The 18,852-nt window shown below is 38.3% G+C and overlaps 1 protein-coding gene across 4 annotated transcripts in view; it reads left to right on the forward strand.

The window, feature by feature from the left end:
• Nucleotides 1-2,050: 2,050 nt before the first annotated feature.
• Nucleotides 2,051-18,852, forward strand: part of LOC131930587 (TOG array regulator of axonemal microtubules protein 1) — a 45,199-nt gene continuing 28,397 nt past the window's right edge. For 3 of the 4 annotated variants that reach the window (XM_059287135.1, XM_059287138.1, XM_059287136.1), the window contains exons 1-4: nt 2,051-4,158; nt 5,114-5,146; nt 7,406-7,556; nt 9,933-10,007. In XM_059287135.1, the coding sequence (XP_059143118.1) occupies nt 2,248-4,158; nt 5,114-5,146; nt 7,406-7,556; nt 9,933-10,007 (2,170 nt within the window). In that variant the 5' untranslated portion in view covers nt 2,051-2,247. The remainder of the gene's footprint in view (nt 4,159-5,113; nt 5,147-7,405; nt 7,557-9,932; nt 10,008-18,852) is intronic. The other variant, XM_059287137.1, reaches the window with a different exon arrangement.

The following is an 18,852-nucleotide window of genomic DNA, read 5'->3' on the forward strand; positions in this document are numbered from 1 at the left end:
GCTCAAAGCCAAAAATTGTATGTTTGGATCCCGGGCTGGTGACTTGATGACGTTGTCCGTTCAGCTCAAATGGACACCAGTCACACAAGATTGGCCATAACCCATTCGTCTTTAGGTCACCTCACTCTTATCAAAGCGGATCTTTCAGCTTTAGTTTTTGTTAATTTTTGGCTATAGACATAGAACCTACAAAGAACTTACAAATAGGCACACAGACCCATGACTTAACTAATGATTGGCTTTCCTCAGTTTTCCCTTTTTTTTCTTATTCAAACAGGCGTAGCGACCCTTCACGGCGCCCGGGGACAAACTTTCGATTTGCACCCCCCCCCTCGAACTTTCGTTTTGCACCCCCTCCTCGAACTTTCTATTTGCACCCCCCCCCCCTCTAAGGTCGGCGCCCGGGGACATATGTCCCCGCCCCCCCCCCCCTACGCCTCTGTCTTCAAATCAACCCACGATTTCCAGCCCCCATCTATCGCATCAGCAGTGGGCCTACTGTTAGTATCATTAGGCATTCACCTACCATCATTAGGCCTACTCCTAGTATCATTTGGCCTATCCTAGTATCCTTAGGCCTACTCCTACAATTATGACGTAGGCTTATTATCATCATAGGGCCTTCACATACCATCAATAGGCCTACTATTAGCCTAGCATTAATAGGCCCACTACTACAAGTATTCTAGTCCTACATGTTCAGAGCTTATATCGTAAATTATTCAACTATAAAAACACTTGTCTTCTTATTGCAAATGTTTTGGTTCCAGCCATATTACTCCTGTATGAGTTGGACTAGGCTTACTAAGGACCTTAGTAAAAGTAATCGTTCAAAGCAAGTGTAATATAGGCCTACTGTATGCTTCCCAAAGGTAGGCCCGGCTTATATAGGCCCACTGTAGGCTTCACAAGGGTAGACTAGGTAGGCCTACTATGTAGGCTTCCCAAGGGTAATCCAGGCCTGTATATGCCTACGAGAAAGACGAAATAAAACAGTGGCATAACTCTACAGCTCTGCCCCAAGGGAATTTCTCAAGCAACAAATAGATATAATCTAATAGATATAGCCTACTTATTACTTCTTTGGAACACTGAAAATGATGTTCTCTTCACCGGTTAGAAACTGTCCTTTATAAATTTATAGCATTTAGAATATAGATCTAGGTCTATGGGACCCATCAAAATATATATCTTTAGTTATTTTAAGCTCCTGCAAAGTAATATTTTCATGTGCCCCCCCCCCCCCCCAGATAAACGTATTCTTTATGCTTTTTAGCAATGTTTAACTATAGAATCTAGATAGAATTAAAAATAAATAAATTACATATCCAGTTTACTTCACTAAAACTTAATACAAGATATTTTCAGTCATGGGGATGTTGCTCGATGGTAGAACGTTCGCTTTTCATGTGAGAGGCCCCCGGGTTCGATAAGTTCATTTATTTCCAGGGAGTTGTCCTACTTAGCCCCGAAATACTTTACTTTTTTCCCACATAGAGTATTATAGTCTAGTGTGACTCAAGATAAATAGGAATGCATTATTTTTTAAAGGTTTAGTACTGGCTCTTCATTGATGAGCATCATTCCATCACTGCCTCCCACCAAATTGGAATTGTTTCCGTAAGGTAACTAGTAAACTCATCATATAGGGCCTAATAAGCAAATTTTAACAGAAAATTTGTTAGGAAAGTTAGGTTTTATTTTGTAATAAATTGCATGCACAAAATGAGAAAACAAGAAACATCTATGATTTTTTAATGCTCATTAACTCATTATTTATAAGTTATAGTCTTAGTACTAGTATGCTAATAACTAAGGTGTAGTATTTTTCCAACAAATAAAAACTAAGAAGTTATTCATTATGGTATTTTTCATATTTTTCTCTCATTTATACGCATTTAAAATCTACTCGTTCGGTGTAACAAAAAAAGAAACGCAACTTTTATATTTCAAAATAATTAAATTTATTTTCATCGAAATAAATTAAAAGTATTTTTAAAGAGGGCTTTTACCCAGAGATCGATCCGGGCTACTTTGATCACGTGATGAACACAATTATGTTGTTGTGGTGAGGACGCCATTTTTTCTTGTAACCTGTAGGAAACGACTGACAATGCCATCATGTTCACCGTTGTTTTGTTTAATTAGCCAACATTTGCTGCAATGTGAATTAAGAAGTATTTAAATAAGGCTTGTCTTTGCCGCATACTTGTTTTTGTAGTCTTGATTTTTGTTATTGTTAGTTTAATGGCGAGTAAAGTCCAAGTTGCCACCTTCCCTCAGCAGCATGACTTCAACGTTGATGGTCATATTGTAGACCCGATTTATTCTCGGTGGAATATGGAAGAGGACGACGTAGCAGGTCAGTTGAAAGATGACAGTTTCAAGAAACGTGTAGAAGTGCTTGAACAGCTAATTATTACTGTTAAGCGAAATGGTGGACGTTTGCCGTATGCAGATGGAGAATCCATTTTCAGGAGTTTGGGGCTGGCTCTGTCAGATTCAAATTGGGAAATTAGAAACAAATGTATTCAGTTATTACAAGAAATCATTCCCAATCTTGGCGACGAGATTGACCGATATATGTCACTGGTTTTAAATAAACTGGTTACTAATATTGGGGATAGTAAAGTTACAGTCAGAAGGATGGTTGTACAAGCCCTCCATGCATACATGAAATATACTCATAACCTTCCATCTATTTTTGAAGCACTTGTAAACTTTGGACTAGAGAATGAAAACCCTGCAGTTAGAAGAGAAATGGTTACATCATTACCTATGTTATTAACCCAAGAATTCCTTACACAAGACTTGTCTAAAATTATCACATCCCTCGCCAAAAAACTGCTAGATACTTCACCTGAGGGAAATTTAAAAGAGAGCTCATTGTTAACTTTAAATCAGATTGAGCAGTTAGTTGATGAAAAAGTTTTTGCAGAATATTTGAAAAAGCTCTCAATGCCACTACAAAATTACTACTTACAATTGTCAGGAAAACATAGCAGTTATAATGACATTGATGGTGACTACCATCATAATTTGATGTATCAAGGGATAGGTAATATGAGAAATGACAGTCGAAGAGGTTATGTGGAAGAATCAGTTGAATTTGGTGTGGTACCTAGTCATGTACTTAGCAGAATAAATGACCAAAAAGATTTTAGGACCAGGGCTCAAGCTGTCGAAGAACTTAACAACATTATCAAAAACAAAACAAACCATGAAATCTCAACAAGCCTTATGCCACATATGAATCCTTTTCTTAGTTTTCTTAGTAATCTTTTGGATGACTCAAATTTCAAAATCACCCATGTGACACTAGAAATAATTCAAAACTTGGTGGAGAAAATGGATAAAAGTATAAACAATTTTCTTAAGCCTCTTAAATCTGCTTTGCTCAAAAGAATGGGGGATAACAAAACTGTAATAAGGCAACTTGTGATGACTATTGTAATAAAAATGATGAGAACTGCATCTCCACAAGCTGTCATCAATGTGATAGAAGATAATCTACAACACAAAAACTCACGTGTAAGACAGGAAACTATCAACTTTATTATAGCTGCTCTTTTGACTTTTCCTAGTTATGAATTTGACTTGTCAGCTATTTGCTATATAGTTGGACCAACATTGACTGATGTTAAAAGGGCAGTGAGACAAGCTGCTTTAGAATGTTTTGCTACACTTGCTCAGGGAATGGGATCTGGCCAGCTTCAGCCTCTTGTATCAGCAGTAGATCAAGTTGAGTTAAGTTCGGATGGGGAAGGGTTAATGGCTGCTGTACAAGCTCGGCTAGCCAGGAAGCAACTCCCTAAGTTAACCCAAGATGGACTGGTTGAGTATGCTACTCAGACTCCATCTTCAGCTACAGTGCGATCTTCTTCAGCACAGCAGAGTGCAGATACAGAGTGGATCATGGCAGTTGGAGCTGGCAGTGTTTCAAATACAGCCCGGACTGCTAGGTCAGACTCAATGGAAGTTGAATCAGTAAATGTATCTGCTAGATCAACACCAATGGCTTCTGAGACATCTGCTCCCACTTCTGCTCCAAGAAGATTTATGAGTGCTGGAAGGGGTAGAAACAAACTGCCATGGGAGGAAGACAGAGATGAGAGGATTGCACCATATAACAACCTCCCTAATGCTGCATTCAACCAGGTAACTTACATTCATTGAAGTCTGCTACATGCACTAATAATGCACACTCTTCTTTTGACAGTTGTACCTTCAATTCTGCACCTATCTTTCTAATTTCAACATAATACAATCAATTTGAAGTTCTTTTTGGCATTATGACCCCACTATTCTAACTTCTTGTATTATCTTTATTATCATTATCATAGTTATATTCTCTTTTTTTTGGGTCTTGGTAAAATGCAAAACATGAAATGTCGAGGCAGTAAATTTCAAGAAAAAAATGCGAGACATCAGATTCATTTGACTTTAAATGCGTTTGAGGCGAGCGGCTACATTATAGTTTTTATAACAAGAACAACTTTAAAAAGTGTTTAAAAATTAAAGTCAGTATCTAAGTTGATATATTGTAAATCATTGGCACGTTGGAATTTTTGGTGCAGTAAAATGTTTGCAGATATTATCACAGTTTATCCACATGAAGCCTACTAAATTACTAAACGGTTGGGGGTAAAATGCAAGACAAAATGTCACATGACAGGCCTTTTTCTCACCTACTTGCTATTTACCAACTTGCGATTTTGCATCACGCATTTTACCAAGCCCCCCTTTTTTGCACTTTAAAAGCAATAGAACAAAAAAAAATTTCTTTAGACATGGTTTGTTAATTTTGTTTGTATTGTATTTCTGGCATTAGGTATTACATTATTTTTTAGGCATAGAGAACTAATTTCCACAAAAATCTCATAAGAGTTACTTATTGAGTCATGATTTTACATCTGAATTTACTTTTAAAGTAACCCCAACTTTATCATCCATGCACATTTCAATTTCTCTTAGTTAGTATTACTTTTTTAATATGTCATTTTTTATGACAGATAGTTGATCTGACATATTGCATTATGGTTATATTATTCGAATATTTACAAAGTAAGGAAGCTATTGAGTACAATCTGCATTGTTGTCTATATTAAATAAGGTATCAAGAGTAGTAAAATCAGCACGAGCTGTGGTAAGTTTTATTAAACTTCATGCTAGCTGTTTAATGCCAATAAGTTTTTTTTTCAACTACAATATTGGCCGCTAAAGTGGGCTAACGCTAAAGGCTTTGTAGTTAAATATTATATTCTATAACTCAAGAATTAACCTTTTTTATAGCAATTTTTGCATTGATTTGAAATAAAACTGATTTTTATTTTATCTTCACTAAAGCATAAGTTGTGTATTATAATTGGCCTATTTCAGTTATATTATATGTTTTATTTTATGAAGTATAATGACTAGATTTTTTCAGTTAAATGTCTTTTCTTATAGAAACTAACACATTTCTTATTTTAGCAACTCTTTTTTAAGTTTGTTGGTAGTTGTGTTTGCAGCAAATAGTTTTAGTATATATCTTGTTCGCAAGTATGTAGAGAGCTGAGATTTAACTCAAGTGTGTTGGTAACAATATATATATATATATATATATATATATATATATATATATATATATATATATATATATATATATATATATATATATATATATATATATATATATATATATATATATATATATATATATAGTTGTCTCTACATTTTTGTTGAATTTTTCCTGATAATATTAAATGACCTTTCTATTGTTACGAAAATGTTTTTTTTTAATATAAAAAAATTCTTGGGACAATGGATGGAATGTCATACTCCTGTATACTGACTCATGTGTAAATACATGGCTAGAAATCCTACTTGGAATCTTGGCAAGGGGCATTGACTTAAAGAAACGAGAGATTCTTGTTTCTACCTTGTTCAAGTACATTAAAGAAGTTAAGCCAACAAACTTTGAGGAAGCCATGATTGTCTACTCCATAAAGATTGCCTTTTTCTGGTCTGGAGTCAAATATTTGCTTTATGAATGAACTACTCAGCTGACCTAGAATTCCTGGTTGTCTCCCCAAACTCTAGTCAGATAGCACTAAGTTAATTGTTGTTGAAACTTAGCATTTATAGTTTTACCTAGAATGCTATATAGTTTCTAAATAGCTTTCTTTTAGCATTAGTAACCAAACCTAGTTGCACTTTTATTTCATTAAAAATAACCATTTAACAAGTAGTCAATTTAAGTACACATTATCATTATTACAATAATGGCATTGTCTTACTTTTTAAAAATAATTATTAGCAATGAATTTATGTGAGGGATTTGATTAAAACATTGTTTTAGTTTTTAAAATAAATGTTTATAGGGATGTGACCATCAAAAGTTGTAAGACTACAGACACACAATTGGTTCATGTACGATAGTGTATGATGTCAGTCTCAATTTTGACATTTTGTGGAAAACATGTGTTGTGGTCCTATTAATTGTCATACAGCTTTAATATTTTTTATAACGTTTATTGCAATTAAAAGAAGAATTTAGAGTGTGAAGAGAAAAATTAGTATGTTTTAAACATAGTATTACAATATTTTTTTCAAGGATTTTTCCCATTACCAACCAGAAATGCATGCAAAGTATTAACCAATTTGAAGGGGGGGTGTTAACAGTACTCTGATTTGTGACCTCTATTTCTGTTTACATCATTGCTCGCTTACTACAGAATTGCTATTTGAGTATTTTTATCAGGGGTCATCCACAAATAACGTTACACACCAGAAGGGTGGGAGGAGAGTTTCAGAAAATGCGCCTACACACTTTTGCAATAATGCTAGAACCTAATTTAAGCAGTTCTGTAATGTAGCTATTTTTTTTTATTTCAATAAAATTCGTTATAGGCCTACTCAGTGTTACCATGCTCTGTAAAATTTTTTTCTCTAAAACTACAGTTTTGAGATGTGTGGTAAGCTTAGGTGTGACATCATTTTAGGTATTGGGACTTGGCTAATAGTAAAGCTGCGTTGCATTAAGGAGGGAGGGGAGGTAAAAAATTGCTAAATATCATGACGTTGCTTATGAGTGATTATGACATGGAAAACACAGACTACATATAAATCCAGTGCTTTATTTACACGTCACGATGGGGTTTTTAAACACGAGCACTGTTATCTTAATTTTACTGTTTACATGCAGGACACAAGTTTTAGTTTTATGTTAGTTTTAAAATATAAGCACTTCCATGTTAAATGTGGACGTCGACATAGACCCAAAAGTAATTTTTTTTGGGCCCCCTCCCACCTCTTCAGCATGGACGTCATTAATGGATGACCCCCTAAGACTACAGACACTAGACACACAATTGGTTCATGTATGATAGTGTATGATGTCAGTCCCAATTTTGACATTTTGTAGAGCTTTACTGTGGAAGATGTCCCACCAAAGCCCAGACAAACATGGATTGGAGATGGTGACATGCAGCAGAAGCAGAATATTCAAGAACGCCATTCACCTAAACGACGAACAACTGTCATGGTGCTTAATCCATCAGATGACACAGATAATGGTGAGAAAACAAATATTTATACCCGTTTGTCTCAGCCTTGTTGTAAAATTTACACATAAAAGTTTGTTGCTGTAACATTCACACATAAAAGTTTACTGCTGTAAAATTCACACATAAAAGTTTGCTGCTGTAACATTCACACATAAAAGTTTACTGCTGTAAAATTTACACAAAAGTTTGCTGCTGTAAAATTTACACATAAAAGTTTGCTGCTGTAACATTCACACATAAAAGTTTACTGCTGTAAAATTTACACAAAAGTTTGCTGCTGTAAAATTTACACATAAAAGTTTGTTGCTGTAACATTCACACATAAAAGTTTACTGCTGTAAAATTCACACATAAAAGTTTGCTGCTGTAACATTCACACATAAAAGTTTACTGCTGTAAAATTTACACAAAAGTTTGCTGCTGTAAAATTTACACATAAAAGTTTGCTGCTGTAAAATTCACACGTAAAAGTTTGTTGCTGTTTAATTCACACATAAAAGTTTGTTGCTGTAACATTCACACATAAAAGTTTGTTGCTGTTTAATTCACACATAAAAGTTTGCTGCTGTAACATTCACACATAAAAGTTTACTGCTGTAAAATTTACACATAAAAGTTTGCTGCTGTAAAATTTACACATAAAAGTTTGCTGCTGTAACATTCACACATAAAAGTTTGCTGCTGTAAAATTTACACATAAAAGTTTGCTGCTGTAAAATTTACACATAAAAGTTTGCTGCTGTAAAATTCACACATAAAAGTTTGTTGCTGTTTAATTCACACATAAAAGTTTGTTGCTGTAACATTCACACATAAAAGTTTGCTGCTGTAAAATTTACACATAAAAGTTTGCTGCTGTATAATTTACACATAAAAGTTTGCTGCTGTAACATTCACACATAAAAGTTTGCTGCTGTAAAATTTACACAAAAGTTTGCTGCTGTAAAATTTACACATAAAAGTTTGCTGCTGTAACATTCACACATAAAAGTTTGCTGCTGTAAAATTTACACATAAAAGTTTGTTGCTGTAACATTCACACATAAAAGTTTGCTGCTGTAAAATTTACACATAAAAGTTAGCTGCTGTAAAATTCACACATAAAAGTTTGTTGCTGTTTAATTCACACATAAAAGTTTGTTGCTGTAACATTCACACATAAAAGTTTGTTGCTGTTTAATTCACACATAAAAGTTTGTTGCTGTATTATGTTTTTGTAACATTGACACATAAAAGGCCAGCAATAAGATATTAAAAATCAGCTGTTCCAAGATGTAAAGTTTTAGTCATATTACCTCCAGTTAAGAAAAACCAAACAAATCTTGTGCACCAGATTTTAAAAAAATCTCTACTGACACTGAATTACATTTAAAATACATTTTGTTTTTAAATTGAAATGCCAAAAACATTTTTTTAACTGCAGAAGCAAATATTAAATAATTTTTTATAAATAAAAAGCTAATAATTTGAAAACAAAAAGTTTGATCATGGAAGAGCGTTGAACTTGCTAGAGTGTTTAAATAAATTTGTATGCCCCAAAATTAATTTTTTTGTGTCACCTATCATAACATTTATCTAAAAATCAATATTCTTTCTTCACCCAACCAGATCCCTAGATTTTAATGTAAAGGTAATTGTCACCCATTCATTTAATGCTACATTTATGTCTATTTTATTCTTGCCCCCATAAATCAATAAATATTCGGCATATCAATGAATACATTTATTTGAAGGTGTTTCTGATAATCAATAGCCCTGCATACATGAATATGGGGGCCTATGTTCTATAAAGAGATTTGTAAACACAGAGAATACATACTTTTTGTTGAATTCAGGAATCTAAAAATACATTTATAATTAAACCCTTTTTAGTTCAAATTGCTTTAAAGTTTTTAGATCCAACAAAAAGACAGCTGCACTTTGAATAGGTGTGCTATGTTTACAAATTCTTAACAGAACTAAATCTCCAAAACATTTTTGTTACCAAATAGAAAAACATGTAGCTATTTGCTGTTTTATTTAGTTTGGTTGGAGGCTTCCTCTTTTTATTATGTCTGTCTGTCTGTACAATGTGGGTTTGTGGATCTGCTAAATCATATTTGACCACCTTCTAATGCAGTTTTTTCATTCAAACCAGATGATTTCATTTCCAATGACAACACAATGATATCTAATTATTTTTGTATCTAATTAGATATTGCACATAATTGTTGATTAGTGTTAAGATCTCATTGGGTTTTTGAAGTAAATATTTTTTTAGAGATGTTGACAAGAACAGACAGAGCTTGTTTAGTTTTCATTAAAAAGTTTGTTATTATGTTTTTAGATTTGTTTATGTCAATTATATTGTGTGTTGAAACAGAATTTGTTGCTCCCCATCCATAGGCTCTTACTCTCAGCTGTATCAACAAAAACTGAGGCGCCAGCAGAATTTTTCTGTGAGAACATCCAGATCTGATGGTGAGTTGACACTTTCTCTTCTATCTATTCAATAGAATCATATGTTGTTGACACTTTCTCTTCTATCTATTCAAAGGAATCATACTTTTTTTATAAATCATATTTATGATTCTTTAAAAATATTTTTCCATGTCCATTATTTTGAGAGTGCCAGTTCGACCTAATTGTGCTATGTTGAATATGTTGACCATATAAACACTAGCTGGTGTATATGTTGTGGCTGAAGTTTAGCAAGTTGGCTAGTTACAATTAAAAAGTGTTAAATGTCATTGCACCTTACATGTCAGATCATAGAGAGCCTGTCATTACACCCTACATGTCAGATCATAGAGAGCCTGTCATTACACCTTACATGTCAGATCATAGAGAGCCTGTCATTACACCTTAATGTCAGATCATAGAGAGCCTGTCATTACACCTTACATGTCAGATCATAGAGAGCATGTCATTACACCTTACATGTCAGATCATAGAGAGCCTGTCATTACACCTTACATGTCAGATCATAGAGAGCCTGTCATTACACCTTACATGTCAGATCATAGAGAGCCTGTCATTACAGTGACACCCTACATGTCAGATCATAGAGAGCCTGTCATTGCACCTTACATGTCAGATCATAGAGAGCCTGTCATTACAGTGACACCCTACTTATCAGATCATAGAGAGCCTGTCATTACACCCTACATGTCAGATCATAGAAAGCCTGTCATTACACCTTACATGTCAGATCATAGAGAGCCTGTCATTACACCCTACATGTCAGATCATAGAGAGCCTGTCATTACACCCTACATGTCAGATCATAGAGAGTCTGTCATTACACCTTACATGTCAGATCATAGAGAGCCTGTCATTACACCTTACATATCAGATCATAGAAAGCCTGTCATTACACCCTACAAGTCAGATCATAGAGAGCCTGTCATTACACCCTACATGTCAGATCATAGAGAGCCTGTCATTACACCTTACATGTCAGATCATACAGAGCCTGTCATTACACCTTACATGTCAGATCATAGAGAGCCTGTCATTACACCCTACATGTCAGATCATAGAAAGCCTGTCATTACACCTTACATGTCAGATCATAGAGAGCCTGTCATTACACCCTACATGTCAGATCATAGAGAGCCTGTCATTACACCCTACATGTCAGATCATAGAGAGCCTGGCATTACACCTTACATGTCAGATCATAGAGAGCCTGTCATTACACCTTACATGTCAGATCATAGAGAGCCTGTCATTACACCCTACATGTCAGATCATAGAGAGCCTGTCATTACACCTTACATGTCAGATCATACAGAGCCTGTCATTACACCTTACATGTCAGATCATAGAGAGCCTGTCATTGCACCTTACATGTCAGATCATAGAGAGCCTGTCATTACAGTGACACCCTACATATCAGATCATAGAGAGCCTGTCATTACACGCTACATGTCAGATCATAGAAAGCCTGTCATTACACCTTACATGTCAGATCATAGAGAGCCTGTCATTACACCCTACATGTCAGATCATAGAGAGCCTGTCATTACACCCTACATGTCAGATCATAGAGAGTCTGTCATTACACCTTACATGTCAGATCATAGAGAGCCTGTCATTACACCTTACATATCAGATCATAGAAAGCCTGTCATTACACCCTACAAGTCAGATCATAGAGAGCCTGTCATTACACCCTACATGTCAGATCATAGAGAGCCTGTCATTACACCTTACATGTCAGATCATAGAGAGCCTGTCATTACACCCTACATGTCAGATCATAGAGAGCCTGTCATTACACCCTACATGTCAGATCATAGAGAGCCTGGCATTACACCTTACATGTCAGATCATAGAGAGCCTGTCATTACACCTTACATGTCAGATCATAGAGAGCCTGTCATTACACCCTACATGTCAGATCATAGAGAGCCTGTCATTACACCTTACATGTCAGATCATACAGAGCCTGTCATTACACCTTACATGTCAGATCATAGAGAGCCTGTCATTGCACCTTACATGTCAGATCATAGAGAGCCTGTCATTACAGTGACACCCTACATATCAGATCATAGAGAGCCTGTCATTACACGCTACATGTCAGATCATAGAAAGCCTGTCATTACACCTTACATGTCAGATCATAGAGAGCCTGTCATTACACCCTACATGTCAGATCATAGAGAGCCTGTCATTACACCCTACATGTCAGATCATAGAGAGTCTGTCATTACACCTTACATGTCAGATCATAGAGAGCCTGTCATTACACCTTACATATCAGATCATAGAAAGCCTGTCATTACACCCTACAAGTCAGATCATAGAGAGCCTGTCATTACACCCTACATGTCAGATCATAGAGAGCCTGTCATTACACCTTACATGTCAGATCATACAGAGCCTGTCATTACACCTTACATGTCAGATCATAGAGAGCCTGTCATTACACCCTACATGTCAGATCATAGAAAGCCTGTCATTACACCTTACATGTCAGATCATAGAGAGCCTGTCATTACACCCTACATGTCAGATCATAGAGAGCCTGTCATTACACCCTACATGTCAGATCATAGAGAGCCTGTCATTACACCTTACATGTCAGATCATAGAGAGCCTGTCATTACACCTTACATGTCAGATCATAGAGAGCCTGTCATTACACCCTACATGTCAGATCATAGAGAGCCTGTCATTACACCTTACATGTCAGATCATACAGAGCCTGTCATTACACCTTACATGTCAGATCATAGAGAGCCTGTCATTACACCTTACATGTCAGATCATAGAGAGCCTGTCATTACACCCTACATGTCAGATCATAGAGAGCCTGTCATTACACCCTACATGTCAGATCATAGAGAACCTGTCATTACACCCTACATGTCAGATCATAGAAAGCCTGTCATTACACCTTACATGTCAGATCATAGAGAGCCTGTCATTACACCCTACATGTCAGATCATAGAGAGCCTGTCATTACACCCTACATGTCAGATCATAGAGAGTCTGTCATTACACCTTAGATGTCAGATCATAGAGAGTCTGTCATTACACCTTACATGTCAGATCATACAGAGCCTGTCATTACACCTTACATGTCAGATCATAGAAAGCCTGTCATTACACTGTACATGTCAGATCATAGAGAGCCTGTCATTACACCTTACATGTCAGATCATAGAAAGCCTGTCATTACACTGTACATGTCAGATCATAGAGAGCCTGTCATTACACCTTACATGTCAGATCATAGAAAGCCTGTCATTACACCTTACATTTCAGATCATAGAGAGCCTGTCAGTTTACTATGATTGTACCCTACAACACACACACACACCAGGTCACACAGAATGTCATGTCATAATTTTTGTCATGTAAAATGAAAACTTTTTCATTGATTAACAAATAGCTATTCATTATTTAATTAATAATTCACACACTATTCCATCATAGATATGTTTTTGTTATAATAATAAATACATGGGCATGTTTTTATTTTTAAAAATGGAGTAGGGATTTGTAAATAATGATCACCCTCATAGTCATTTATGGATAGCTAATAACCAAATGTATAATTACCATTTGTAGTTAAATTTAAATGGCTAATATTTGGGTTAAAAATAATACATTTTAAACAGTTGTTTTTTGGCCATTGATGTAAAATGTTCGACCACATAAATCAATGAACCGCTTGTATGCATTCTTTTGTGAAGGTGTGCTCCATGCAGCAGTTCTGTCCCCTGTGTATTGAGCTTGTTGTCTCGAGTGGCTTGCCCCTGGCTTAGTTACCTGCTGGGCTGGAAGATTGTTTTAATCTCTATCAATAGAATTGATTAAGCGGGGGTCTCAGTTCCTACAGTCTGGCCACTAGCGCCACTGTTTCATTCAGCCGGGCCAGAGGAACACAATAAGGTCCGTATAGAGAAATATAGACAGGGCATGAAGTGACATTTCTTTGACTGAGCCCTGCTTGGCTTATACAGACACACTGATTATTTGTTAGATCCTTGAGTTGGATACTTAAAACTCTGGATTATTCACTAAACACTTAGGGGTTACCCAGTTAAGACATTCATTCTTTTGGACAACCTCCCACCACACCCTCCCTGTCGGCACAAATTATATCATACCTTACCCTTAAACGTAATTTGTGGACATTTAACTTGAGTAGTCTCCCATTATTGGTTGATCCATGTTCTCACCCTGCTCCCGTTCATCTGGGCAAAAGTTAAGTAACTTGTTAGACCAGATGTTTCATGGGGTAGATGAAGTAGAGTTTATCTTTTTCTCTGACTACAGCGTAGGAAGGGTGATTTGGTCAACAGAAACTTTAAGTTTCCCCATCTAGTGCTGGGCCTGGGAAATCCTACGCATGAGCCCGTAGTCTCAATTAGAGGCTGTATTGCACTCGGCATCCAACCTGGGGTAGCCTCCCGTTATAGGCTGACCTTGGTCCATCTAACCTGGGGTAGCCTCCCGTTATTGGCTGACCTTGGTCCATCTAACCTGTGGTATCCTCCCGTTATTGTTGACCTTGGTCCATCCAACCTGGGGTAGCCTCCCGTTATAGGCTGACCTTGGTCCATCCAACCTGTGGTAGCCTCCCGTTATTGGCTGACCTTGGTCCATCTAACCTGTGGTATCCTCCCGTTATTGGTTGACCTTGGTCCATCTAACCTGGGGTAGCCTCCCGTTATTGGTTGACCTTGGTCCATCTAACCTGGGGTAGCCTCCCGTTATTGGCTGACCTTGGTCCATCTAACCTGTGGTAGCCTCCCGTTATTGGTTGACCTTGGTCCATCTAACCTGGGGTAGCCTCCCGTTATTGGTTGACCTTGGTCCATCTAACCTGGGGTAGCCTCCCGTTATTGGTTGACCTTGGTCCATCTAACCTGGGGTAGCATCCCGTTATTGTTGACCTTGGTCCATCCAACCTGTGGTAGCCTCCCGTTATTGGTTGACCTTGGTCCATCTAACCTGGGGTAGCCTCCCGTTATTGGTTGACCTTGGTCCATCCAACCTGGGGTAGCCTCCCGTTATTGGTTGACCTTGGTCCATCTAACCTGGGGTAGCCTCCCGTTATTGGCTGACCTTGGTCCATCTAACCTGGGGTAGCCTCCCGTTATTGGCTGACCTTGGTCCATAACCTGGGGTAGCCTCCCGTTATTGTTGACCTTGGTCCATCTAACCTGTGATTGCCCCCGTTATTGGTTGACCTTGGTCCATCTAACCTGTGATTGCCCCCGTTATTGGTTGACCTTGGTCCGTCCAACCTGGGGTAGCCTCCCGTTATTGGCTGACCTTGGTCCATCTAACCTGTGATTGCCCCCGTTATTGGTTGACCTTGGTCCATCTAACCTGTGATTGCCCCCTTTATTGGTTGACCTTGGTCCATCTAACCTGGGGTAGCCTCCCGTTATTGGTTGACCTTGGTCCATCTAACCTGGGGTAGCCTCCCGTTATTGGCTGACCTTGGTCCATCTAACCTGTGGTATCCTCCCGTTATTGGCTGACCTTGGTCCATCCAACCTGTGGTATCCTCCCGTTATTGGTTGACCTTGGTCCATCTAACCTGGGGTAGCCTCCCGTTATTGGCTGACCTTGGTCCATCCAACCTGTGGTAGCCTCCCGTTATTGGCTGACCTTGGTCCATCTAACCTGTGGTATCCTCCCGTTATTGGCTGACCTTGGTCCATCCAACCTGTGGTATCCTCCCGTTATTGGTTGACCTTGGTCCATCTAACCTGGGGTAGCCTCCCGTTATTGGCTGACCTTGGTCCATCCAACCTGTGGTAGCCTCCCGTTATTGGCTGACCTTGGTCCATCTAACCTGTGGTATCCTCCCGTTATTGGCTGACCTTGGTCCATCTAACCTGTGGTATCCTCCCGTTATTGGCTGACCTTGGTCCATCTAACCTGTGATTGCCCCCGTTATTGGTTGACCTTGGTCCATCTAACCTGTGATTGCCCCCGTTATTGGTTGACCTTGGTCCATCTAACCTGGGGTAGCCTCCCGTTATTGGTTGACCTTGGTCCATCTAACCTGTGGTAGCCTCCCGTTATTGGTTGACCTTGGTCCATCTAACCTGGGGTAGCATCCCGTTATTGGTTGACCTTGGTCCATCTAACCTTGGGTAGCCTCCCGTTATTGGTTGACCTTGGTCCATCTAACCTGTGGTAGCCTCCCGTTATTGGTTGACCTTGGTCCATCTAACCTGTGATTGCCCCCGTTATTGGCTGACCTTTATTTTGCTGTGATGACCATAGCGCACAACATTGATTTACAATAATTTGTGTACACGTCCTTATTACCCCCCAGTTCAACTAACAAGAGTTTAAAGGTAGAACTGAAAAAATATTTGAACTGTGTCTACTCCTAGACACCGAGACAGCCCATGTCAACGCATGGCTCCCATTGATATTTGTTTGTAGAGAAAATGACGGTGGATTGCATGAAGACTGACCTAAAAGTGCTTAGATTCGATCAGGTTGGAGTACAAAAATGATTGTCTCCCTTGCTCTTTGACTGCTTATCTTCACTTGGCGGAGTCGTGTTTTATGAAGTGCCCATGTACATAAAAATGTCGTGAGAAGTGGGGAGGCACAATAATGTACAACACCACACTGTCAGATTAAGGCCTTACCTCATAGTAGTCTGTGTGAAGTTTTTTTTTTTTTGACTTTCAGCTGAGATTTCTTCCAAATCTTTAAACACTGACTGGCAATTACACATTTTTAAACATTTTTGTTTTGAGTATGACAGTATGTTGTCATTTGATGCTTGCCATACGCTGTGAAGTTATTTTATAGTTTGCCGTATGTAACACACCGATGGTACTTTACATGTTTGTCATTTTAAAAAGACGTTTAATGCTTGTCTGTGGTGTGTGGGACTTACATGAGGTGGGTGGGACTTACATGAGGTGGGTGGCACTTGCATGAGGTGGGTGGGACTTGCATGAGGTGGGTGGGACTTGTATGAGGTGGGTGGGACTTATATGAATGCTTGAGGTAACGGTTGCAATCAGCCCTGATCTAGGCCTGGTATGCAGTGCTAAAGGAAACGCCGTAGCTCCAGAAATGGCAGCAGAATCCAATCAAGCGTGAAAAGTCCGTGTGTTAGAGTTGCTTTAAAATTTAAATAGTGTGGCTGGGGTACGTGTGTGTATGGTATTCTTAGGTGCGTCAATAAATAGTTGCGTCAAGTTAATAGACCTCCTGTAGATCAATACTTATCTGTTGTTTGCTTATCTCCGCCCTTCTTAGCGAATACAGTCTTCCAAGTGTTGCCACTAGCTATCACACTAGGGCGCCACCTTGCGGCTGATAATCGAGCTGTCTTTGTTCTGTCTTAAAAAGAATTTTCAGTCGATGAATAGTTTTTATCTATTGACAGCACTTGACCACTGAATGACCGCCGGTCAGATTGATTGGAACAGGTACGGGCGTGTCCGTTAATTCTCTTAGATGATATTGATCTTGTCATCGATTATTTGCAGTGCCTTCTATCGCGCTAGTCCTCGATGTTTTCAAACATTTGGTACGTTTGTATATTCAAGTGAAGGATGTGGTAGCTCTTGTCAGCATGGATCGTTGGTGTAAGCAGGTGATGGTGATGAGCCCCATATAAACCTCATGTGATAGTGATGAACCACATATGATGGTAATGAACCACATATAAACCAGATGTATTGGCGATGAACCCCATTTAAACCACATGTGATGGCGATGAACCCCATAAACCCAGGCTTGTGGGAGGGTTTCACCAACATGTGTATTTGAGTCATGGACCATTGTCTATTCTTACTACTTGGTTGCTTTTTTTAAATCGCCGCTTCTTGTTAAAATCGTGGGCACTTCCTTGGCCATAGAACAATATGATTATATTACAAGCGCATAGACTTAATAGTTTATGTACACTTTTTGAAAATTCATTTTATCATTATTTAAATGCAAATAAATAGTAAACTCTAGATTCTATTTCTTGGCCAGGGATCTTGAGACCAGTCCTACAAACATGCTAGGGTTGTTTTCATGATCCAGCAGTGAATCCAGTAATTGAGTACTACGTCACAGCAAAACGTCACCTGGGTCTAGTACACCAACTTACAGCTTTCACCGCCGCTTTTGATATTTGGTACCCTAGTCCATTATGTTGACCGAGACAAGCTTCGCACTGTATTAAAGGCCGGAGATCAAAGGTCGGGGATTATGGCATGGACCATTGGATACAAATACCTCAATAGGCGACTCGTTCAATTGCTCCATTCAGCTGCACACGCCGCTTTCATTGTATAGCCGTCACTAGGGCGTGAATAACTCACTCACGGAGCTAACTCTCACGTTTAGCCTCTTATTGTAGCAGTCTAGTTCATGCAGTTTAAAATATTTGGTACACTATATGCCTAAGCCAAACATTGTTCTCTTAAATCATCTGCTCCACTAAACTGTAACGGATTGTGGCCAGGTTGTGTGCACTCAAGTTGCGTCCCCTTTTGGCCATACAGGTTACTAGACCAGTTAGTCGTAGACAGTTAATGACTGACTCAAGTTACGTCCCCTTTTGGCCATACAGGTTACTAGACCAGTTAGTCGTAGACAGTTAATGACTGACTCAAGTTACGTCCCCTGTTGGCCATACAGGTTACTAGACCAGTTAGTCGTAGACAGTTAATGACTGACTCAAGTTGCGTCCCCTTTTGGCCATACAGGTTACTAGACCAGTTAGTCGTAGACAGTTAATGACTGACTCAAGTTGCGTCCCCTTTTGGCCATACAGGTTACTAGACCAGTTAGTCGTAGACAGTTAGAGACTGACTCAAGTTACGT

Source organism: Physella acuta, unplaced genomic scaffold (genome assembly GCF_028476545.2).
Source record: "Physella acuta isolate Inbredline_101_S28 unplaced genomic scaffold, ASM2847654v3 ptg001808l, whole genome shotgun sequence".
Lineage (NCBI taxonomy): Eukaryota > Metazoa > Mollusca > Gastropoda > Physidae > Physella > Physella acuta.